We start from the raw sequence: 23105 nt of genomic DNA on the forward strand, positions 1-23105 counted from the left end.
TTTTTAGCAACTAAAAGATTCTTTACAACGGCTCACAGGTGAAGACAGGTACTTACTTTTTGTCTTTTTTCACTTGAATTCTATAAATCCCAATTGGTCCAGTTCTTCCAGGGATTCTTTCCACCATCCTCCCTCCTACTTTCAAGGCCTCTGTGCCAATTAGAAAGCACTTCCTGGAATACTGGAGAAGTGCTTGCTGCTGGAAAAAATTACTTTGTGCCTTAAATTTGGTGGAAAACTGGAGCAGAGCAGGAAAAGCTCCTTCCTTGAGGGAGCCCAAGGTGGGAGAAGCCCAGGGGCTGGGAATCACCGCCCAGCACAGCCCGAGTCCGCTCCTGCTCCATGTCCATCTGCGATTTTCCAGGTGAGTGGCAGAGCTGAGAACCTCTTGAGAAGGAACTTTACCCTCGCTGAGGGAAAGCGAGCACCTCTGGAGCAGCGGGATCCGCGGGGAGCGGCGGGCTCAGAGCAGCCGGCCCCGGCAGTCGATGGCCCCGCAGCAGCACAGCAGCTCCTTGCCCTCCACGCTGCCGACCTCGTAGTTGTAATCCCAGGTCAGCTCCGTGCCGGCTCGGATCCGCCTGGGAAGGAAAAACCAGACGGGATGGGTGAGGAGACTGTGCCAGGAAAGAGGAGAAACTGGGTGATAAAAGGGAGACACGCTTCCATGTGGGTGCTCCAGGATGAGGCTGGGACAGCCAGGGAGAGAGGGACAAAGTTCCCTGGTGGATCATTCCTGTGAGGATTCCTGGAGGAGGAACATGGCAGGGATTCACCACGACTCAAAGATTTGGGACTGAAACAAGAAGGGACATTGGCTGCTCCATGCCTCGCTCTGCCCTTTGGGAAGGTCTAAAACTGGTGGAAATGACAGCAGGATCTCCAGCGTGAGAGGATTTCACCTGACACCGAGGTTTTCCCTGCACAGGAATGATGGGAAACTGGGAATGGGGTTTCCAGGAGCAGGGAACAGCCAGCCCTGGCCATGGAGCCAGGTCCCACCACAGCCCAGGAGTCCTCAGCCCTTCCCAGCTCTCCAGGACTCACTTGCTGGCGAAGAAGGCGACCCAGGGGAAGCGAAGGTCGTGGGTGTCCACGAAGACGTTCTGCACGAAGAGGTTTGGGGTGCAGCTGTGCTGTAACGGCAACAGGGACGAGCCTGAGCTGCTGCCCGGGCAGGGAGGCCGAGCTGCCAGCACCGAGCACAGCCTTTATAAACAAGCAGCATTCCTGGTGTGCCGCCGCATCCAGCGGAATCCTGCTGGAACAGGCTGCACGCCCGGGCTGAGTCACAGGATCCACACTCTGAAGGTAACGGGCTCTGGAAGGACTGACAGCACTGCTCCTGCTCCCACCAGCCCCGAGCAGCTGCTGCTCCTCTCGGGAAGGTGCATCATCCTCTGAACCTGCCCTCCTCCCCGCTTTTCCCCTTCTCAGCCGGTCCTGGGGAGGAGCAGCCCCCGGGCAGCCCCGAGGTGTCCCTGTGCCCCACTCACGTTGAGGTAGCGGCCCAGGTTGCCCTCGAGCTTGGCGTCGATGATGTAGCAGTTCTCCTCCCCGTCGTAGAACTGCCGCGTGCTGCGGCGCACGGGCCCCGCGCTCTCGCCCTTGTCGGCCGCCGCCAGCGGCGTGGATTTGATGGCGATGCCGTGGGTGGACTTGAGGGCGAAGCCTCGGGTGGATTTCACAGCCACCTGTCTCTTCACAGGACCTGCCACGAGACGGGGCCTTCAGCAGAGGAACCGGGCAGTGCTGACCCTGCTGCTCCGCTCAGAGCTGACAAACCCCTCAGAGCCAGAGCAGGACGGCCCCTGGCATCGCCCCAGCCCAGCCTGCAGACCCACTGCAAACCTCCCTGTTAAATATCTGCTTCTCAGGAGTGGATTTTGCAGTTTTATCTTGCCAAACTCGTGGGGAAGGTTCCAACCTCAGCTGTGGGCACAGCAGGAGCAGCTGCAATGGCCTCACGAGCCCTTCCCGGTGCTTTCCAACCAAACCTTCTCAGCCTCAGCCCTCGTCTCCCTCCTCACCTGACCCAGATGATGGATTTTTCTTGTCCTCCCCTTCTTCCTCCTCGGATCCTGAGGAAATGGTCTGGATGTCGTCGCTGTCGTTGGCGGTGCCCGGGGCCTGCCCTGCCCTGTGCTCCCCTTCGCTGTCGGTGCTGCTGGAGAGCGTCAGCACGTCCTGGGGACAGAACAGCTCCTGCAGAGCACCCCAGCCTCCCTTTCCCCAGGAGTACAGAGCTCTCCTCCAGCTCAGCCCTCTGCCCCAGGAAACCCCCCAGAAGGGGATCCCCCTCTGGGTGCCACAGCCCACAGGTCAATGTTGGGGTTTTGGGGGGCTTCTGAGTTCTCCTTGAGATCCTGGAGCATTAAAAAGTGCTCAAAAGGAAGGGAGAAGACCCCCAAAAACAGGGATTGTTCCCAGGCTGGCTTCCCCCAGATGGCTCTGCCAAACAAGGGGTCCTGGGTGTGCAAACCAAGGTGCCAAATCCAACCCAAATTCCACACTCCTTTTCTCAATGCTCCAGGTCCACGAAAAACCCCCAAAATCCAAAGGAAATCAACTGCCCTCCAGGAAACCACAGCTACAACCACAAACCCTGCGCTCACCTGGGAACCAAAGGCAGAAAACGCCCCCACAGAAGGCTCCAGGGGGCTGTGGAAGCGGTTTGGGGAGGAACCTCGCAGCCCACTCACCTCTGAGGGGGTTGGCAGGGCCAGGGATCGCCGGCGGCTCTGCAGCAGCAGCGTCCCGCTCACCGGCCTGCGGATCCCCTCCAGCTTCGGGGGACAGGGGTTGTAGCCGTACCTCCTGCCCAGGCTGCTCAGCCTGCGGGTTGGGACAAGAGCAGGTCACGCCTGGATTTCCAGGGAAGTTGTCCACAGGACAGGAAAACACGAGTCAAGGAATCTTACCCAGGAATTTTGGTTGATTCTTCAGGTTCCTGCAGAGGGGAGAAGCACAGAAGATTGCAGAAGATTGGAATCTCTCCCTCCTCGAGCGCTCTCCAGCCTTTCTAAGGAATTGTTCCCCAAAATGCCAGCCCAGGAGAGAGATGCTGCCTGTCCCCACGCTCAGTGTGACACCCAGTGACACCCAGAACGGAGACGCCCCTCCCTGGGGGACTCTCCCTGGAGCAGGGGGTGCACAGGGACCTCCTCTGTGTCCCTCAGGTCCCCAGGCAGGAGGACGTTCAGCTCTGCTCACATCGAGCGACTTCTGTAGCCTCTTGTGCCACAAACTCCCTCCCTGGGAGGGGAAAGCACCTCCCTGTCCCACCAGAGAAGGGAGGGGAGCTGAGCACAGGGACACCCAACAGCCCCACACTCCCCTGGATGTGCTGTATGGGGAGAAAAGCCACTGGAGCAGGAGCACATCCCTGCTTTAACTCTCCCATTCCCTCATCTCTCCCTCACCTCCTTCTTGGCTGCCTTTGCCTCTCCGTTCAGCTCTCCCGGCGTGGGAGCACAGCCCTTCTCCCTCTCCACAGTGATCTCCATTTTCACGGCCTTGGCTTCTCCCCCTTCGCCCATCCTCAGGGACGAGGCGCTGTCGCTGTCCTGGAAGCTCTCGGCCATGCTGTTGGAGCTCAGCCACGAGGCCACCTTGTTCTTGGAGGTCTCCTCAGACACGGGCAGCTTGCAGGGGGGGGCGGTGGCGGGCTCGTCGTGGCCGAGGGGCCGGGCCAGCCCCGAGTCCTTGGAGGCCGTCTCGGAGAGGCCGTGGTCGCGCTGGCCGCGCGTCTGCCGGCGCGTGGCGTAGCTGCGCAGCACCGAGCTCGTGCTGAAGTTCTCATCCTTGCAGAAGTTGTCGTCGGAGCTGTCCTCGTTGGATTCCTCCAGCTCCTCCGAGCCCGTGTTCTCGTCGTCGTCGTCGTCCTTGAGGTCCACGCCGCTGTTGTCCGAGGAGCACTTGGCGTCGCTCTCGTAGCCCTCCTTGAAGTTCTCCACGCTCTCAATGTGGTCCAGGTTGGCAAAGTACTCGTCACCCATCTCCAGCCCCTCTTTGTCAGCAAAGTCGTCTGTGAGGATTTTCCCTGGGGGACAGAAAAGGAAGGGTGAGTTTTCTGGGATGATGTTTGATTTCATCCTCTCCAAAGCTCACGGAGGAGAAAACAGGGATGACACCACGGTATTCCAAAGCTGGGCTGGGAAAGGACAACAGCACCCTGTTTCTTGATGCAACAAAACCCTGAAGCTTTTGGTGGAGCTAAAACCAAGATTTTCAGCCCAGAAATCTCTACAGAGCAGCTCCAGCAGAGCCTTGGAAGGGCTGGCAGAGCTCTGGCAGTGCCTGTGGCTGGGCTCCGTTCCAGGGCCAGCACAGCCCCAGCACAGCCTCTGCCTCTCGTGGGCCGCGCCGGGCCCAGCCGGATCGCAGCGCGGGGGAAGCAGGGCTGGGGTTGGGTCACCTCAAGGACAGCCTGGGGGACGTCTTGTGACACTGGCACTGCCACCACGAGGGTTCTGCCGCGTCTCGTGCCAGCGTTGCGCAAGTTCATCGGCTCAGCTCTCACCCTGCAGTCCCCAAAACAGGCAGGGCAAGAGCTTCACACCCCTTCTGCTTCCCTGGAACCATGGAATCACTGAGGCTGGGACAGAGTCCAGCTGTTCCCCCAGCACGGCCATTCCACCACTGAGCCATGTCCCCAGGTGCCACCTCCACGTGTTTTTGAGCACTTGCTCCACTCCCATCTCTGGCTTCCCCCCTCTCCACAGAAGAGGTTTCCTCTGCCAGGTGAGCTCCCACCTGCGTAGATGCAGACAAAGGAGCCCTTGGCGATGTCGTCGAGGCAGCGAATGCCCCAGCCTTTGTTCTGGGTCTTGAAGAGCTGCAGCCGCACCTGGAGGCCGTGCTGGACCAGGCGGTTGGTGCACATGTTCACGTTGCACTTGCACCTCTTGTTGCACTCGTAAACGCTGGAAGAAAGGAGAAGGGTGACAAATTCCAGGATAAAGAAACATCCCAAAGTCTGTGGCTGCTGGTGGTGCTGGGGTTATGCAGAGATCCCAGAGGACCCTGGGACCCCTGGAGCAGCCCTGTCTGACGGATGGTGCCTCTGCCCATGCTCTGGATGGTCTTCAAGGCCCCTTCCAACCCAAACCATCCCACAGCTGGCGGCAGAACCAAGAGCAGAGGCAGGCGGTCACATCTGCACTGGGATACCCAGATCAATTCCCTGTCAGTGGCTCTGGGGCCGTGAGGGCTCTGCTCACCCTGTCGGGAGACACTCCTCCAGCCGCTTGTGCTGGTAGCCCGAGTTGGGGTTGATTTGCCCTCCGGGGGTGCAGCCGCTGGCCTGGATGGTCAGCTGGTGACAGGCACACCTGGATCTGCAGAGACACAGGAAAAACCACGAGTTACACTTCTCACAGCAGTCTGGAGACAGAAGAAATCATGTCTTTAGGCAGAAATGGGCACAAAGGATTTGACTCGGAATCAAACCAAGAGAACTTGTGGATTTCTCATCCCTGCGAGTGTCCAAGGCCAGGTTGGACCAGGCTTGGAGCAACCTGGGACAGTAGAAGGTGTCCCTGCCCACGGCAGGGGTTGGGACAGGGTGATCTTTAATGTTCCTTCCAACCCAGACCATGAAACCTGCAGTGAACTGACCCGCATGGGTTTAAATCCCAGACCAGATCCACCTTGGGGTGTTCCCTGGGCTCCTCACACAGCCCCAGTGCCGTCCCCTTCCCCAGGGGCAGTCACCCACTTGTCTCTGCAGCCGTCCTTGCAGTCACAGCCCACGAGGAATTCCCAGCTGGTGTTGATGTAGACGCCTTTCCCGGGGATCCTCTCCTTGCTGTAGGCCACCTGCGGCGGCGGCGTGTTGTCGATCTCGTTGACGCAGGACAGGGGCACGTCCTCCTTGCCCTTGGTGATGTCTGCGATGTAGTAGTAGGGCTTGTAGGGCTGGAACTTGCGGTCCACCAGCACGTAGGGATCCAGGCAGAACATCTCCAGGAACAGGAAGTCGCAGTCCGTCTCGAAGAGGTAGCGCTCGATCTCGTGCATGGAGCGCAGGCAGAGCCCGCAGGGCGTTTTGTAGAGCACGTGGAAGCCCATCTTGCGGTTGACGCGGCGCCGCGCCGTCATGCGGCGGAAGTCGTAGAGCAGCGGGATGAGCAGCGGGTTGCGGCTGCGGTACTGGTCGCTGCGGATGGGCCGCACCCGCGACAGGCAGCTGTAGCTGCACACGTGGGGCAGGTAGAAGAGCTTCTCCAGCGGGGCCCGGTAGGACGGCTCGCTGGGAACGCGGTCCGTCATGCCGTGGAAGGGCTGCGAGGGGCCACTGCTGGGCACGCTGCGGGGACAGAAGGGACGGGGCTAAGGAAGAGCCGTGCAGGGGGACAGGCACCGCTTTTTTCCAGCCTGAGTGATTCCAGCACTGCACGGTTTGAGCTGCTGAATCCCCAGCAGAAAGCCACCACACACACAGGCCCCACACGTGTCCCCACCAGAGCTCTGCTCACCGGTGCTGCGGGGCCGGGAGGGCTCTCCCGGCTGCCGGGCTGTCCCCGAGGACAGGGGAGGACGGGGACGAGTGCCCAGAGCCCACGGAGCCAGGACGGAAGGAAGTGCTTTTCTTGGCCACCTGCTTTCTGCCCTGGGCCAGCTGGGTGTCGGAGCATCTGCAGGAGGGAAGAAGAAACTGATTTGGAACATGGAAAAGCAACTGGTGGGAATCAAAACAACACTGCCCTACGGAATTCAGAAACCAGGAGAATCCCAGCGGTGGCTTTTTTCCGAATAAGTGTGAAAATCAGCCCATTTCTGGCTATTTCTGCTACAGCAATCCCACAACCACTCGGAATTTCAGAACCCGGCTGCGGCTCCGAGTGACTCCTGAATTTGAAGTGAGGCAAGGGTAACAAGCATGCCCAAGGCCCTAATCCCACAGAGCTGGACACACCAGGCCATGAAGAAACCCCTGGATTAGCAGAAACCAGAGTTCCCAGAGGCTCAACCCGGCCTGAGTGGGAGGAACAAATCCAGAGGACTCTCTTGCAAGGACTAAGGAACAAGATAAGGTTGTGCAAGGGGATGTAATAACATCCCTGATGAAAGAGCTAGTAGGGGCTCCAAAAAACAGGTTTTCAACCCATTTCGGGGGTTTTCAATCAACTGCAGGCTTCCAAACCATTCCAGGAGGTGTTCAACCCATTCACATCAAAAAACCAGAAAACCACCCCAACACAGCCGCTGAAGAGGAAAAACAGTGAAGTTATTGGGGAGAAAGGGAGGAGCAAAGAGGGCAGGAAGGGATGAGGGCTTCTGCCAACGGCTGCCTGAAAGCAAAGTGTCCAAACACATCTCAAAAAGAGCAAGAAGAGACCAGTCACAAGTGGTGACAACACCAAGAAAAACTTGAAAGAGGGGGAAGAGACCCAGGCTTTCCCCAGAGGAAACAAAACACCAGAGTGAAGAGACTGTTCTTAGTTTTAATAATGTGAATTCCAAGTGTTTGAACCCCGCAGAATCCCTGGGAGCAGCATGGACACAGCCAGGCCTGCGCTGCCTCCTGCCCCGGGATGTTTGGATGCAAGGACAGGGAAGCAGCTGCACAAAAACCACGTCCTAAAGCCAAGCCCTCTGTGAGGAGAGGGAAAAAATTCCTTGTAAGCACTGCAAGGCCTGAATGGGAAAGGATTCGGTGATGACAGACGGGGCCGTGGGTCCAGCTTGGTCATCTTCGTGCTGTGACACTGCCCATGGTCCCGGGGTGTCCCAGTGCCAGCCCAGCTCTCCCCTGCCCATGGGGGACCTGCAGGGCTGGGAGCCCAGCCCAGCATCCCAGCACCTCCTCCAGCATCCAGGATCTCTCTGGCATTATGGAAAAGGTGATGTTCTTGTGGCTTCCGCTCCCAAATCCTGGTCAGACCAGCAAAGGGGGAGCGTTTCCAGGGCTAAATTGGGTTATATTGCACTGCTGCTTGGAGAGGAGCCCTGGCTGGGGCAGGTGGGGTTTGAGCTGCTGCTACACCTGGAGAGCCTGTGGGGAGTAAAGGTTGACCTCCTGCACAGGCTGCTCACACCTGGGACACCTCCTGCCTCCCTCGTGCCCCAGCAGCAGGGCACAGTCACAGCAGAAGACGTGCTGGCACGGGGCCAGGCGGCCGTAAATCCGGATGGGAAATCCACAGTGCTGGCAAAAATGAACTGGGACAGCCTCTCCCTCCCCTAAAAAGTCGCCGAGCACATTCCCAGGTTCCCTGGTGTCCTCCAACATGCTCCCTTCATCACCAAGCCGAGCTCCTCCTTCCTCCAGGCCTCCTTCAGCCTGCGGCTCCGGGAGTGTCCCCCTCGGGCCCCTGGCAGCGGCTTGGCCGTGGATTGCTCCGTGCCCACCGGGACCGACCACTGATCCCGAGCTCCCAGCGAGGTCAGCGAGCAGGTCAGTCCGACTGGAGGGACACGAGGCAGCCGGGGGCCAGTGCCTGGATCGTGACACGAGGGAGCAATTCAGATTTTGGGAAGAGAAGGAGCGAAGGTCTAATTTGGAAAGGCAAGTGCGAAGCTTTAGCCCTCTGGAGGAATGTTTGGCTCGGGGAGTGTTGGCTCTCAGCTCCCGCCCCCAGTTATTCATCCAGCAGCTTTAGGTAAGAGTTCTCCCCCGAAATCACGACTAAAGCCATGGAGGAAACCTGCACCTGAGGATTCCTCTGCACAAAAAAAGGCGGTGCCTGAGAGAGCTGAGTGCTGGGGAGAAGCAAAGAGGTGGAAGGTGCTGGAAGTGCCTCTGCTACTTACTCCATCTCTGCAGGCTGAGGAGACGCGGGACGTGCAGCCGGCGGCTGCTCCGGAGCCCTGTACTGGGGACCAGCTCCTGCTAAATCCTGGGTGTACTGGACCACAGGGCCCTTGCTCCTCACAGCACCTGGTGGGGAAGTCGAGAAACCAAACAGTCAACAGGGAAAACCCCTGATGTTATCCCAAGCTGGCTGTACGGGCCCCAGAACGCTGACTTGTGCCTGGAAGGAACCAAAAGAGGGATTTGGGATTAACGTGGGTCATCGCCAAACTCGGGGCACAGCAACTCCCCCAAAAATTCTGCTCACTTCACCCAAGTCCAGTTTGGTTTTGTGGCATTACTCCAGGAGAAAACTCCCACTGGAAATCTAAATCTCCTATGCCAAAGAAAAACCCTGGAAATCTCAATCTCCTGTGCCAGGGGAAGACACTTGCTGGAAATATGAAATCTGCCAGAAGAAAGAAAAAAAACAAGACCTGAAATCTCCAGGAGTTCTGCTAAAAAGCCCCCCAAACCCAAACCACCCTCCAGTTAAATCCCAGGACCGAAATGAGACCAAAAGATGCCACCAACCAACATTGGGACGAGTCCTGGTTTGCCCACTTTGCTTCTTTTCCTGGGTGGAAGCCGTGGAAGTTTTCATGCTGAACATGGGCTCGAGGCGTGTGGAACCTCGGTAAATCCACTCACAACGTTTGTCCTCCTGCGGGAAGGAGAAGGAAACGCTCACAGATCCCATGGGAAGAGCTTCCTGAGGGGGGACACAAAGAGAGCACAAGGAGACAACAATGAGTACTGACAAACAGCAGAAACACGCGGTTATTTATGCTGGAATCTCTGCTCGGCTATTAGGGAAGGTTTTTTTCCTGGAACAGGTGTTGATGCCCTGGCAGGCTGAGCAGGGCCGTGGTGGAGCCACCAGCCCTGGAATTGTCCAAAATCCCTGCGGATGTGGGCACGTGGTTCAGGGCCTTCAGAGACTCTTCCAACCTCGATATTTCCATGATTAGCAAGCAAAACAGAGCTGATCACATCCCCAGCCTCGAATTTAATCCTAATGGGAGAAGGGAAATTCCTACCAGGAAAAGGATTTTCACCAGACTTCCATCCACTTCTTCCACTCTGGATTTCCACCAGGTTCCTTCCCACTCAGTTTTGATCAGCTGCCCGTTCTTCAGCAGTACCATGGGCCGGTTGGGGTAGGCAGTGATGTACTCCTCAATGAAATCCCGACAGGAAACATCCTCAATGTCCTCCCAGGCTTTTTTCACTGTTTGGAAAGGGAGAAAGGGAATAGGACAAAACAGAGAGAGCGTTACATTTCTTTTTTTTTTTTTTTAGGATATCCCAGGTGCATTTTTTACTAAAGTCAGCCAAGGGGTGATCCCGAGGGCCGGAATGTCGGTGGTGGAGCATCCTGAACCCTCCCTGGCAATAATCCAGGATTTCAGATGTCTTCAGGCTCAGCACCAAAGGGCACACGCCTGTTTTTGGAGCCAAGGCCAGGAGGGACGGGGGTCACTCACGTGGCCGGCAGACCGGGTACAGCTCCCACTCCTTCACGTACGACGCGTAGCCATCGTCAAAGAAGATCAGGAACCTGCAGAACAAAGGGCAGTTAGGAATGGGAGCTGAAGAGAACACAGCTCCACGCCGTGGAAGGGGAGAACCTCTCCTGCTCCTCCTGGAGATGTCCCAGTCCTGGATGAGGACAAAGAGCTCCAGACGCTCCCTGCGCTCCCCATGGCTGCACAAACAGCACAAACAGGCCCTTTCCCTCTGCTCCGAATCTCCTCTGTGCCCCAGGAAAGGGAGATAAAGGAACTGTTTAATCACTCCTGGTTTGTGAAGGGAAGATGGATAAGGCACCCACTTAGTGCCTCTGAGAAATTAACTCCAGGCCCTGGAGCTGTACAAAAGCTGCAGGAGAAGGGATCGGCATCACAGCCAGGAGAAAAGTTGCAATTTGAGTATCAAACTCAGCTCACTTTCAGTTATTAACACGGATCAGATAAAATCCAGCACAATTTGTATCAGACCCAGGGAGATTAAATCCTTTATCAATCTCTTCAGGAAAACCACAAGCCTTTATTCTAATAGATCAGAGCAGCCTTGCCCCTTCTCTATCCCAAAAAAGCTGCTCCAAACCTGCTCCTTCTCCTCCTGAAGAGCTTTGGCAACACTGCTGCCATTCTGCCTTCCCAGGGTTCCTATTTCCTCCCACTGCGTGGTGCCTCAAGGAGCCCAGACTCAACATTTGGGTGATCATCTGAATAAATTAGCAGATCTAATTCCTGACTCAGGGCCATGAGCAGGGGTGGAAGCTCCACCCTGAGTTTCAGATAAGAAAGATGAAGAAAGTCAGAATCGCATTCGTGGGGAAGGCACAATTCAGCACCTGAAGGGTATTCAAACAAACCCTTTTTCTTTTTGGCCTAAAACAAAAAAAAAAAATAAACCAGAGATGAGGGCACGTGACCATGGGAAATGAGGAATACCTGTCTTTATTCTTGACGTTGGGGGTCTCAGCCACGATCCCAGCGTAGAGCCACATCTGGTTGCCATCCTTGTACCTGGCCACCACCCTCCTGCCCACGTGGTGCCTCTCGGCAGACGGGTGGTAATCGTAGGCAATGTGGTTGCCCGACAGCAAACTCTTCCCTTTATTATCAAATTTCACTTTGTATTTCTTGCCAGCACCTGGAAAGACATTTTAAGGCAAACAGAAGATAAATGAAGGGGAAAATAAACAAAAGCCGTGGGATTTCACACCAGAATTCCAACGCTCTGGGTCACTCGGAGATCGTTTATCCAGAATCATCTCAGAATTCACTTAAAAGCCTTTCAGGACTTAATTTGGAGAGTGAAGCTGTGGAAGTGTGTTGTTCCCACAATCCCTTCCAGGTGACACCAGGTGCTCTGACACTTTTTCATCCAGGTTTCCCACCCAAGATCTCGGGAGAGCCCCGTGCAGGGCACATACCGACCGTCTGGATGGCAATCAACGTCCCCTTGTGCCAAGTCTTGGTCCTTTTTTTCCCCAAAATCCTCATGCCCACTTTGAGGTCCCCATCAGTGTTGAGATCATTGTCAGGGGCTGGAGGGACAGTGATGGGCTGGGCAGTGCCAGGAGATTCCTGAGGAGGTTGTGCATCTACCAAGGAACAAGGGCAGAAAGTCAGCTCTAAACCCAAACTCCCGTCTCAGCACACAGCTGGAAGCACAACTCTGAAATAACAACAACTGCTTTCCTTCCCCTCGGGCAGCCCAAATGCCTCCTTTTTACTGAATGGAAACAGCTTGGAAAAAAACATGAATTCAGAATTGATACACCCCAAATTAAAAGAGCAATCTGGGATCAATAAATACGAATGGAGATTTCCTGCAGGGAAAGCGGATCCTTGTTTTCCCATTTTGGGAAGCAAAGGCCCAGGGCACACAGACCCTGGAACTCCCTCACCTTTCTGTGCTTCCTGCAAGTTTGTTTTCTTGTTTACAGCATCCATGAATTTCGCAACATCCCGGGCAGATTTCCTCATGGCAACCATTGCTTCCCGCAGCTGGAGGAAAGAAAAGGGAAACACAGAGAAACTTTTGGTTTTTTGCCCCCAACACAACATTGTGCCTCAGGAAACAATGAGGAAACAACTCTAGTCAGGGCCTCTCCACTCACCAGACTCTGATCCCTGGAGATTCTGGGACTGCTGCTGCCTGTGAGTAAAGAGAAAACAGTGGTTTAAAACCTTTTTTGTGGAAAAAATCCATCCTAATTAAATCACAGAAAGAAGAGGAAACAGGGAAAAGCAAATCCCTGCCAGGAAATCCACCCAAACAAGGCTTTCCCTCAGCCACCTTTCCTAACGTGGCGACAACAGTGAGGCCGGCAGGAAAAGGGTGAAATCCCAGCGTGGGACCCCAGAAATTCTGGAACACCAACAGGACGTGGCAGATGTTCCCCATGAGCTAAGAGCATTCCCCTATCCCAAGCCCTCCCCTGGAACTGCTGGGGACACTGAACTGCGCTTCCAGCCCGAGTCCACGCTCATGACGTCGTCATCCTCCTCGTCTGGGATCTCGATCACTTCCGTGGCTGCCGGAGCCTCGTCCTCCGAGCTGCTCTCCCGGTACTGCAGGCCCATCATGGAATACAGCTCCTTTGCCAGTGTCTCGCACTTGTCGATGGCCCTGGGGGAGGGAAACCGGCTGTGCCTCCCGAATTCCGCAGGGATAGCGGGGAACTACCCCTGAGCACAGCCAGCTGAGGGAAGTGCCCACAGGAAGGGTCTAAAGCCTTGGGGGTAAAGTTGTCCCTTATTAACTGTCCCTCATTAACCACCCACACCGTGGGTCTGCCCTGAAGGGAACAGGAACAGCCCCCCACATCCCGCTCCTCGGAATCTGGGCTCGCTCCAGGCCCACGCACCTCATGGCATCGTCAATGAGCTGGTCAACGTGGGCCACCTCCTCCTCCTTGTGCCTCATGCACTGCTCCAGCTCTTCCAGCTGCTGTTTCCGCTGCCTCACCCACTCGGAATTCTCCACTTCTTTGTCGATGATTTCCTGCAGCTCCTCCATGGAGATTCCCAGCTCGTCCATCACCTCCTGCTGCAGCTCTTTGATGTCCTGGGAATCCATCTCTGCCACACCTGAGAGCACAACAGGTGAGGGGAAGGCAGGGGAGGTGAGGAAGGGAGGGAGATCGTGGGAGCTCCCCCACCGTTTCCCACCTTCCCCTCATCGTCCGCTGCCCCAGTGCCCCCTCACAGCCGCCCGGTCCCCTCAGAGCCCGCCAGCTCCCCTCACTACCCCACACCGGGTGCCCCTGATCCTCTCCCGGCCCGGTCCGTCCCGCCCACCCGCTCACACACCCTCACAGGCCCCCTTACCCCTCAGCCCCGGTCTCGCCCCTCACTCGGCGCCGCCGGTCCCGGGGAACCGGAGCAGAACCGGAGCACAACCGGAGCACAACCTGGCGCGCCTTCCCGGACGCCGCGTGACGTCACTTCCCTGCGCGCGCCTCCCGCGCTGCTGCCCCCTGACGGCGGGCCCGGGGGCAGCAGGCCCCGGAATTCGTGAGTAAATGAATTCCTCTGGAACCGGGAATAAACTCCTCTGGAACCGGGGATCGGGAATCGCCCGCTGTCCCCGGGAGCAGGCGGGAGGCTGCCGCCCGCGTAGTTGCAAAAGCAGGGACGCGCGCAGCGGGAAAAGGCGCGGTTGGTTCCTGAGGCGGCCCCGGAGCCCCTGAAGTGTCTGGGGCCGTTGGAGCCGTTACGGAGCGGGCAGGCCCGGCCCAGAGCGATCCTTTAACCGCCGCCCCGGAGGGGTTTGCAGCACCCTGGGCGATGGGGGTTGGCGGGGAGCAGGGCGGGGAAATGGGGGTCCTGGAGGAAGGGGGGACCCGCCGAGCGGAGAGGGTGCTGGGGCTCCGGTGGTGCTGGGGGTTGTGGTGGGGCTCCCTGAGGGGTTTGGGGGACCCGCGGGGTTTTGGGGGTCAGTTGATGGGTTCCTCCTCCCAGGTGGAGGTGGGAATGGCGCTGTAGGGATCCACCACCAGCCGGGCACAGCGCACGGTCATGGCGAGGAGGAAGAGCCCCAGCAGCACCACGAAGGCCGTGGCCACGGCTTTGTCCACGTCCAGGGCGGGCAGCCCTGTGGGGGTCTCCATACAGGGAGCCTCAGGTGTCTCCTTCCCAGCTCCAGGCACCGCTCAGGTGTCTCCTTCCCAGCTCCGGGAATCCTCCAGCGCGTGTCCCCCAAGCGCTCAACTCCCAGTGACGTCCCTGAGGGCCAGAACCAGGGGGATCATGAGGCTGAGGGGTCAAAAACACCCATAAAAAAGGGAAAATGTGGCCTTGGGTCCCCTCTGCTCCTTCCTTACCTCCCTGCGGCCAGTGCTGGGTCTCTGTCCTGGCCCGGCTGGCTCCAGGCCTTCATGAATTCTGCAGGAATGTGGGGATCACCTTTCAGACACAAACCAGAGGATTAAATTCCAACCCCGCACCCCCTTCTGCCATCAGGAGAAGGCTCTGGGTCCCTTCACGGGTCCTCCCGGTGACTTGGGGTCATTCGAGAAGTGCTGAGGAGGATCTATCCCCAAAAGCCTTGCCTGTGAGAGGATTTCAGGATAGTTCTTTGTTTATGTTGGAATAGACCAGAAAAAACTCTTGAAAAATACATTGAACTGAGGTGCCCATTTGGGTCTTGCAAGACAGCCTCATGAAAACCCCAGAACACCCAAAATATGCCAAAAATCTCCTTCGAATTTCCTTATTTTTATACTCTGAGACAAAAAATGATCACTTTGGGAAGACAGTGAAACTTTGACACACCATGAGTTGGTAGTTAATGTAGGGATTTTCCAGAGATTTTTCAGGAAAGGATGAGTTTTAGGGTCCTGTTGGTGACCCCAAATCCCAATCCTGACTCAAAAACCTGTTCCAATCCCAATCCCAGTTCCGAGCCAAATCACATGTCCAGTCCGGATTCGAATCTTCCTTCCCTGGGTTTTAGAACCACAATTACAATTCCTATTCCAATTCCTATTCTAATTCCTATTCCAATCCCAATCCAATGTTGCGTGACGTAATCAACCCCTCCCACAATAGCCACGCCCAAAAGAGCCCCGCCCACCAAAAAAGCCCCGCCTCATCCCCGGTGGGGGCGGGACACAGCCGCGTTGTCCCGCCCCCTGGTCGTGCCCTCCCGTTGTCTCGCCCCCGGCCCTCCGTTTGGACCAATAGCACTTCCGCGTCTCCCCCTGTCCCTCCCCGCGCCCCCCGCTTGAACCAATAGGAGGCCGGCGTGGAGCCGGCCTCGCCCCCGTGCCTGTGAGGCCGGTGGAGGTTTTCCTGCGCCGCCATCTTGGCTCGGCGGAGCGGAGCGAGGAGGGGGCGGCCCGGGACCCCCGCCATGGCTGCCACCGCCGCCAGCGCGGGTGAGCCCGGCCGCGGCTTCACGAACAGGGCTGGGGATTGCCCTGAGAGGCCGGGGGAGTTCAGGGAGGGCATGGGGAGGCTGAGGGGTGCGTGGGGCTGTGAAGGGGGCTGAGGGGGGGCTCTGCGGGCTGAGGGGGGCCTGAGAGGCCCCAAGAGCTCTCAGGGAGCCATGGAAGGCTGAGAGAGACCCTCAGGCGCGGGGGCCGTTATGTGGGGTCTGAGAAGGACCCTCAGGGGTCCCTGGAGGGCTGAAGGGGCCCTGGAGGGGCTGACAGGGGCGTGAGGAGCCCTGAGGGGCTGCCCTGGCGGGGCTCTGTGAGGGGGGAAAACGGGATAGTGGGATGGGGGCACCCTGGAGGAGTCAGGGCTGTGTTAACCTGGGTTTGGGGTGCTTGGGGCGGGTGTCTCTGGACAGCCGGTGGTGTGAGGAGACCCTCGAGGCGGGTGCAGGGCCCTGTATTTGGGCTCCTTGGGCTGGGTTTCCATCATCACTCGTTTGGATTTGTTTTCCTCGACGGCTTCTGTCAGTTTTAGCCCCTTTTTCAGCTATGTTTGAGGGAGGTTTTCTTAATTCCCAGCAAAAGCTGCTGCCCTGGTTTGGAGGTTTTGCACAGATGTCCCTCTGGGCTGTGTGAGGGCGGGGAGGGCCTGCAGCACAATGTTCCCTCAGGTTGGTCCCCAGAGCCCACAGCTCCCTGTGCACAGGAAGCTGGGAGCTGGTGAGCCCTGCTTCTTGCCAAAAAAAAGCCCCAAATATGTGATTTTATCACTTTTCTGGCCAAACTGCTCTGAAATGAGCTTGTATCGAGATTAACCCAGCATCTGTGAAGTCGTAATGGATTTACAGCGTGGTGGCTGAGGTCAGATTTTGAGCCTGTTTGTGTTTTTTAGTCTTGGCTTGTGCTTTGCGACTCCTCTTGTGGCTTGAGGGTCATGCAACACGCTCAGGTTTATCCAGGAGCGTTCAGTGACACTGCTGAAGGATTCTGGGGTTTTACTTTGACGTTTTAGGAAGGTTTCGTGGCTTTTGATGGTGAGAAGACGCACTGGGGACTCAGACCATTCAGTTTAGGAAGAAAGAAGATACTTGTGTGTTTAAACTGTACTTCCAAGCGCTTGTGGAAGTGGAGTCTTCAGGGTTCCATGTTGTTTTGCATAATAAGAAAGTTTTAAATCCTGAAGGAAAAGAGAGAGAATTTTAAACATCTGTGTTTAATATTTATAATCATGGGCAGAGTGACCAATATTCACTCAAGCCTTTTACACAGAGGGAGGGAAATACACAAACAGTAAACATGGAGATTATTAGGATTATTATAATTAGGAATTATAAATTCTGAAGAATTCTCACAAATAATGTGGGTCTTCTTTTCCTTGATGTTAAAAAGCAGACTTCAGGCCTCCTGTGAATGCTGGGTAATGCCCCAAAATACCCAGAATGTCTTCATTTCAACCCCTTAGCAATGGAAGAAACATTCTTTTCTTAGTTTCTATATTTCTTCTTGGAGAAGGTTCCCATGGGGATTAAAGTGCTGAGCTGGCATTGCATGGGAAACTCAAACAAGCTAAAAACCTCCTACTTCAAAAAATCAATTTAATGTACCCCAGACACAGAAATTGAGGTGTTTTGTAAATAAAAAGCCACAAAAGCAGAAATAGCAAAGCTTTATAGTTGTGAGTGAAATGCAGAGTCGTTTTAAGGCTGGTTTGTCTGCTCCTAAACCTGCTCCAAACTTTTTTGGGAGCTCACAAATGGGTAAATTTAAAGCAAATCTTGTGATATTGATTCTCCAAACATGAGCCTGGCAGATAACCGCCTTCTAAAGCTTCTGCAGCAAAAAGCACCAGTTTTGTACAATAAAAATGTATTTAAAAGCTGCAACAGCCCCTCTCATAACTCACAGCTGGGAATATTTTCTGTAATTTTATTTTGGAGCCTTTTTTCCCTGTTGGGATGCCAGTGGTTGCAGCATAGCCTTTCCCAGGAGAGTTGGGCTGGGAGCCTGGAGCAGTGTGGGGGATTGGGATTTACATTTGGTTACTGCTCCTCTCTTCTGGCCTTAATTAGATCCAATTCATGGTGTAGGGAAGCAGGGATTGGTTCTGGGAAGGGCCGGGACACAGGCCCAGCCAGGATGTTGGAAACCCACCTGGGACTTCTTGGAACGCTTGTCTGGACACCTCCAGGAACGGTGACTCCAGCACTGCTCTGGGCAGCCCCTTCCAATGCCCTTTCCAGGAAGGAATTTTCCCTCATACCCATCCTAAACCTCCCCTGGTACAACCTGGGGCTGCTTCCTCTCATCCTGCTGATCCCTGCGAACAGAGCCTGACCCCAGCTGTCTCCAGCCTCCTTCCAGGGAGTTGTACAGAGTGAAAACTGCACCACGGGCTCCAGGAATTCACCTCAGTGTCACGGTGCTCGCATTCGGACTGGGGAGAAGACAGAAGTTGGGAAGGAATTTCCGTGTTCCTGTGCGTTTCCCAGAAATCCCAAAGGGTGGGAAAGCCAGGCCTCTTCCCATGGCATCCCTCTGCCCGTGCTGTCCCTGGTTTTGGGAGGCTGTGGCCGCTCTGGCCTCCCTGCGGAGCGGTGCCAGGTCCTGGTGCTGGACCTCAGTCTGTCCTGGGCTGCCACGAGAGGGAAATGTTCCTCCGTGGGAAGCTGAAGCCTGCTGTCAAGCAGGTTCCTCATGGGATCCCTGCACCGGGCTCCTGGGAAATCTCAAAAGCTTAAAAAGCAATTCCCTGTGTCCCCCTGTGTGGAGCTGGGTCCGGAGAACAGCACCGTGTCACTTCCTTCCCCTGCCCAGAGCGGAAATTCCTTCCCCTCAAGAAAGGGATTATCCTCTGTGCTCCAGAAACTTCACCTCTGTTCTCACCATGTTCAGATATGGCTGGGGAAAAGGAGGAACCTTCCTGACCTGCTTTATTCCCACTTGAAACTTCATTTTGTTAAACAAAATCCTTGGATGTCACCTTGGGACTTCTCTTGGGAATAAGGGATGGGGCATAGCGGCATCTGAGTGTTCCAAAATCGAGCAGAAAGGAGATGGGGAAGGGTTTCCACCTCTGGTTTTTTTTTGTTCTCCAGATGTATTTTTGAATTCCAGAGGATCCTGGTGTTTGTTGCTGGAGCTGGTGTTGGATGGGCTGTGCTCACTCCCACTGTTGGTTGGGATTGTTGCTGTTGGCTCCTTCAGCTGCCAAGCCTTGAGCTGGATGCTTGTTCCATACTGTAGTCACCCCTGGGAAATACTATGGATTGGCAAGGAAAAGGCTTCCTCAGCAACGCCAGCTGCTTGTAGGAAAACAAACCAGGCAGGCAGAGAGGCTGGGAGCGTTAATGTGGTAAAAGAGGTTTAATTTTGGCAGAAATACCAGAAATTTGGGAGCGTGTTCGCTTTGAGGTCCAGGCACACCACAGAGGTGATTGTACAGCTCCACTTTTAGCTGTAAATAAACCAATATCCAACTCTGGAAGTGAAATTAAACTATTGTTGGACTGAAATCTAGCTTTGGGGAGTGGAGAAGAACTTGGGAACTCCACCTTAAAGCCCATTTTCCCCTAGTTCATTAAACCTGACCTCAGTTCTTAACTTTGTCCCCCCAGTTGTGGCTGTTTCCTGCTGGGGGTGGTTTGGGAAGCCCAACACTGGGGTTTTGGGGGTGTCTGGGTACCTGCTTTGATAAAGCAGAAGTGGTTTGGGGGCTGCAGAAACAGGAAAAAATGGTGTATAATGGATTTAAAAACTCATTTCTGATGTGGAGCAGACTGTTTGAATGTAGAGGAACATTGGTTGGGCTCTGATGGCGATGCTGGCATGTAGATTCAGTGTAAGCCACACTGAGCAAGCTCTGAACAATTGCAGACCCTGTTACCTGTGCTCCTGAACAACCAGGATTAGGGGAAAATACAGGAAAATGGAATGCTCTAATCACAGTCTGCTTTGGGGTGGAAGGCACCGTAGAGATCACCTGGGCCATGGCTGGGACACCTCGCACTCATCCAGGGTGCTGCAGGCGCTTGTGCAAGAGCGCAGGCAGGCCAGCAGTGCTGCCCGTGGTGCCCACCGGTCTGTACTGGTGAGGACCAGAAGTGACCAGCTGAGCAGTGATGGGTTTTGAGGTGCTTTACGGGCATTTTGGTTCATTCTTTGTCTCAGATTGGGAAATGAGCCCTCTGCAAGTTGGTGTCTTCAGGGAAACTCGCAGCTCTGCTCCTCCTCCCTCCTTCATCGTGTGGCCTCAGCCCCTTCCCTGCTCCCACCAGGCTCCTCCCCTCTCCAAAAAAGAGACCACATCTTTTAATTTGGCAGCCTCAGCTCTCCAGCTGAGGAAGCAGCGTGTGCTCCGCGCTGGGAACGGCTACAGCAGATGAAAGGACACAAGCACACATTGCCTCAGCCCCAGCAGATGCTGACACACAACTGCTTCTGCTGGGGAGTGTTCCACTGAGCCAGAGGGGCTTGGACATAGTACTGCTTGATTTCCCTGATTTTTCCACTCCTGTTTAGAGATGGCATCCGATGTTTCCTCGCTGGGTGCAGCTGTTGGCTCCGGGAGCTCCGGGTCGGGAGCCCAGGCTGGAGGAGCTCAGAGGCCCAGCAAGAGACGGCCCGGGTGAGTGAGTGAGTGCTGGGGCTGTGCTCGGGGAGGGCTGTGGGAAAAGGGCCTTTTTGCGGAAGTTTTGTTCTCCAGAAAGAGCCGTCAGCCTCAGGAGGGGCAGCTGTGGCTGCTTCTGAGAAGTTTCCTGGTTCCTTCAGGTGGGCTCTGTCCAGTCCTTTCCCTCTGTGGTTGTGTGCCAGCTACACTCCTTGAAGAGGGGCTTAAGTGACATATTCAGAGGGGATTAAAAGCTTTGCACCTCGCAGAAGGAGCAAATGCACACCGAGGATTGAAAGCAAGACAGGAGTTGCTGCAAGAACTGGAGGAGCAGAGAATTTTGGGATCCTTACCCCAACCTTTGCAGCTGTGCTGTCCCTGGGAGGGGTGGGGGGAAGCCACAGTGTGCTTGTGGGAGGCTTTTTGTTTGCTAAAAATGCCTTTGCAAATTCAAAGGGAGTTGAGCGACTGTTCCCAGATTTCTGGCAGGAGAAATTGCCTCGTAATTTTCAAGCAAACTGAAATCTGTCCCTGCGCCCCTCCCAGTCACTCAGACTCTTTCCTTCAGCCCCGTTTGCTGATGCTCCCACTGCCCTGCAGCTCCTCCCATGCTGCCTGCTGCCAGCTTTCCATCCCAGAAGGAAAGGTGAAACGTCCTCTGTAGGCTGTTGATGGTCCCTGATTCTCCTAGGAGATCCAGGCTTTTGGAACAGAAGGTTGGGATGCAGTGGAATGCTCCAAGTGTGTTTTCTTCCTTTGGAACTGTTTTTTCTTGCTCTGCTCCTGATAGACACCTAAAAGAGGCCCCTTTCCAAACTTTGTTGTTTGTTTTACGTCACAATCACTATATTGCATTGTGATTACTTGATTTTTCCTTTCAGGAGTCATCTGCATCCATGGGGACAGATAGAAAGGTAATTTAAAGGAGAAACCACTTGGCTAACAGTTATCTTTTTTTTCTGTTTTTCAGGCTTGATTTTGATGATGATGGAGAAGGGAACAGTAAATTCCTCAGGTGAGGGAGAGTGTGGCATCCAGAAGTTTCTGTCCTGTGGTCTAGCTGTGTCTGTGTGTTTTCACTGGAGCGAGATCTTTCTGCTCCTGTGGCTTTTCCTCTCTGGAAGCGGTGGGAATTGCTCCAGTTCCTCAAACCCTTCCCTTTCTCCCAGTCAGCAATATTCCTCCATCTTTTGTTACTGCCTCAGGCATTGTTAATTAATCCTCATCTGTTGTAAGGATGCTTCAGTTCCAGAGACATCCTTATTCCCGAGGAGCTGGCGAGGCTGCGAGCATCTCCTCGTGACCCATATGGAACACAGAAGAGTTGGAATATCTTGTGTCGTTTATTTGTAGCCTCACTGCAGGGTTTAGGATTGAATAACTCCAGTGGCACTGGAATTCCCTGCGTTCCCGTGCTTTAGGGGTGGCCATGGAATGGTTTCAGGATGATGGATGTAGGATTTACCAGGAGAAACCCTTGGATGGAGGTCCTGGTTTGGGCTACCTTCATCTTCCAAGCGCAGTTTAATCTATTTCTTGGTATGGGATTAAATGGAGTGTGATCCCACCACATGGAATGTGCTGTGGAGAACCCTGTGGAGGAGATGCCAGTAGCTCACCCATGGTGTTTGGGGTGATCAGTGAATTGTGCTGCAGTGCCCACCCGCAGCCAGGGCGGCCTTTTGAACCCCGGGCATTTTCTGTGGCAGTCATTAAACCTTGTTCTCTCGCTGCTTTTTTGGGAAAGAACAAAGTGTAAACACTTTAACCTCTCCCCCTTTTCCTAGATGTGATGATGACCCGATGCCAAACGATAAAGAGAGATTTGCCAGGTAAGAATTCGATGATTTTAAATCTTTTTGTGCCAAAAAACTTTAATTTGAGAGGGATCCTTCAGCATCCTTCTCACGATCATCTCTCCTTGAAGGTGCTCCAAGGGATCCACACGTACTCCTTGATGTTTTTTGGACCAGTTCATTGAGTGTGATGACATTCCTCTTTTTCACCATTCCTTTCAGCTCTGGCCTTGGACTCTCATTCTTTTCATCCTGCTCAAGAAACTTGCAGAGATTCGAGTTTCCTGCTTAGTACAAGTTTTCCTTGAACAGGCTTTCCTGGCACGCGTTGTGCTTTGTGTGTTTTGTGGGGAATTACGCAGAAGCTGCACAAATTGGGGATTTTCTGGAGACTGTAGGGATCACTTTGATCAGTTTTTGGTGTCTGATAGTATCTCTGAGCGTTGGGACCGAGCCCGTGGTATTTTTACAGCTGTTTGAAGCTCTGCTCCTTTCTCTGGACACACTCCAGCCCATCAATGTCCCTCTTGCCAGGAGGGGGCCCCAGGATTTAGGGGTCACTGTCCTGCTGTTACCTGCCAAAGGGCTGCAGGGAATTCCAAGCTGGGAATTCCAGCTTTTTAAGTGGTTTGAGTCCTTCTGAAGTGAAGTAAATAAAAAAAATAGGCTAGAAATATCAGAATATTTCTAATATTAGAAATAAGCAAATTAGAACTTGGTCACAGCCTCAGAAAAAGTTTTAAAATTCAGCACACCAGGCACCAGTTTAATGTGGAATGTTGCACACTAATGACTGTTTTATTTTATGGAGTTGCTCCTCTGCAAAACAGACCCGTCCCTAGGCTGGGTTTCCTAGTCCATCTTTCCATTTTTTTTTTTCCATTTCTTTCAACTTTTTTTCCATTTTTAGCTTAGCTGGCTAATTTTATTTTTAGGTCTGATGATGAGCAGAGTTCAGCGGATAAGGAGAGACTTGCCAGGTAGGAGAATGGAGATTTCAAGCATGGA

At 54.7% G+C, this 23105-nt stretch overlaps 3 protein-coding genes across 39 annotated transcripts in view; 1 reads left to right on the plus strand and 2 right to left on the minus strand.

The window, feature by feature from the left end:
- SETDB1 (SET domain bifurcated histone lysine methyltransferase 1) lies at nt 1-14218 on the minus strand. Of its 12 annotated transcripts, none has more exons than XM_086866026.1 (22): nt 13645-14218; nt 13182-13404; nt 12777-12943; nt 12432-12469; nt 12219-12318; nt 11742-11912; nt 11257-11458; nt 10285-10358; nt 9838-10028; nt 9332-9461; nt 8758-8884; nt 6480-6638; nt 5720-6310; nt 5223-5339; nt 4756-4925; nt 3423-4042; nt 2922-2950; nt 2703-2835; nt 2031-2164; nt 1497-1711; nt 1048-1136; nt 1-581 (listed from the first exon to the last, which is right to left on the minus strand). In XM_086866026.1, the coding sequence occupies exons 2-22, from the start codon at nt 13391-13393 to the stop codon at nt 402-404; spliced, it is 3849 nt and encodes a 1282-aa protein (XP_086722152.1). In that variant the 5' UTR covers nt 13394-13404; nt 13645-14218; the 3' UTR covers nt 1-401. The 12 variants fall into 12 exon arrangements, with proteins under 12 accessions (XP_086722152.1, XP_023797497.2, XP_086722151.1 ...); XM_023941729.2 differs by having other exon boundaries at nt 2031-2187; XM_086866025.1 differs by having other exon boundaries at nt 2031-2187; nt 2616-2835.
- Nucleotides 13763-23105, plus strand: part of ARNT (aryl hydrocarbon receptor nuclear translocator) — a 21268-nt gene continuing 11925 nt past the window's right edge. For 8 of the 26 annotated variants that reach the window (XM_086866033.1, XM_086866032.1, XM_086866037.1 and 5 more), the window contains exons 1-5: nt 15619-15695; nt 20214-20319; nt 21272-21316; nt 22089-22133; nt 23033-23077. In XM_086866033.1, the coding sequence (XP_086722159.1) occupies nt 15671-15695; nt 20214-20319; nt 21272-21316; nt 22089-22133; nt 23033-23077 (266 nt within the window). In that variant the 5' untranslated portion in view covers nt 15619-15670. Of the gene's footprint in view, nt 13831-15618; nt 15696-20213; nt 20320-21271; nt 21317-22088; nt 22134-23032; nt 23078-23105 lie in introns of those variants that run through there. The other 18 variants (XM_086866035.1, XM_086866036.1, XM_086866043.1 and 15 more) reach the window with 7 other exon arrangements.
- Nucleotides 14253-14426, minus strand: CTXND2 (cortexin domain containing 2). Its single transcript, XM_086866069.1, has one exon. The coding sequence runs from the start codon at nt 14424-14426 to the stop codon at nt 14253-14255; it is 174 nt and encodes a 57-aa protein (XP_086722195.1).

The sequence above is a fragment of the Cyanistes caeruleus genome, chromosome 30, assembly GCF_971803275.1.
Source record: "Cyanistes caeruleus chromosome 30, bCyaCae1.hap1.1, whole genome shotgun sequence".
Lineage (NCBI taxonomy): Eukaryota > Metazoa > Chordata > Aves > Passeriformes > Paridae > Cyanistes > Cyanistes caeruleus.

What these genes read in the sequence shown, in the direction of transcription:
- SETDB1 (XM_086866023.1), bottom strand. Translation starts at nt 13,393, where the DNA reads ATGGATTCCCAGGACATCAAAGAGCTGCAGCAGGAGGTGATGGACGAG. An exon ending in GGACTCGGGCTGGAAGCGCA is followed by an intron (nt 12,470 to 12,776) that starts GTTCAGTGTCCC and finishes CTTTACTCACAG; the next exon opens with GCAGCAGCAGTCCCAGAATC. An exon ending in AAGGACGGCTGCAGAGACAA is followed by an intron (nt 5,340 to 5,719) that starts GTGGGTGACTGC and finishes GTGTCTCTGCAG; the next exon opens with ATCCAGGTGTGCCTGTCACC.
- CTXND2 (XM_086866069.1), bottom strand. Translation starts at nt 14,426, where the DNA reads ATGGAGACCCCCACAGGGCTGCCCGCCCTGGACGTGGACAAAGCCGTG.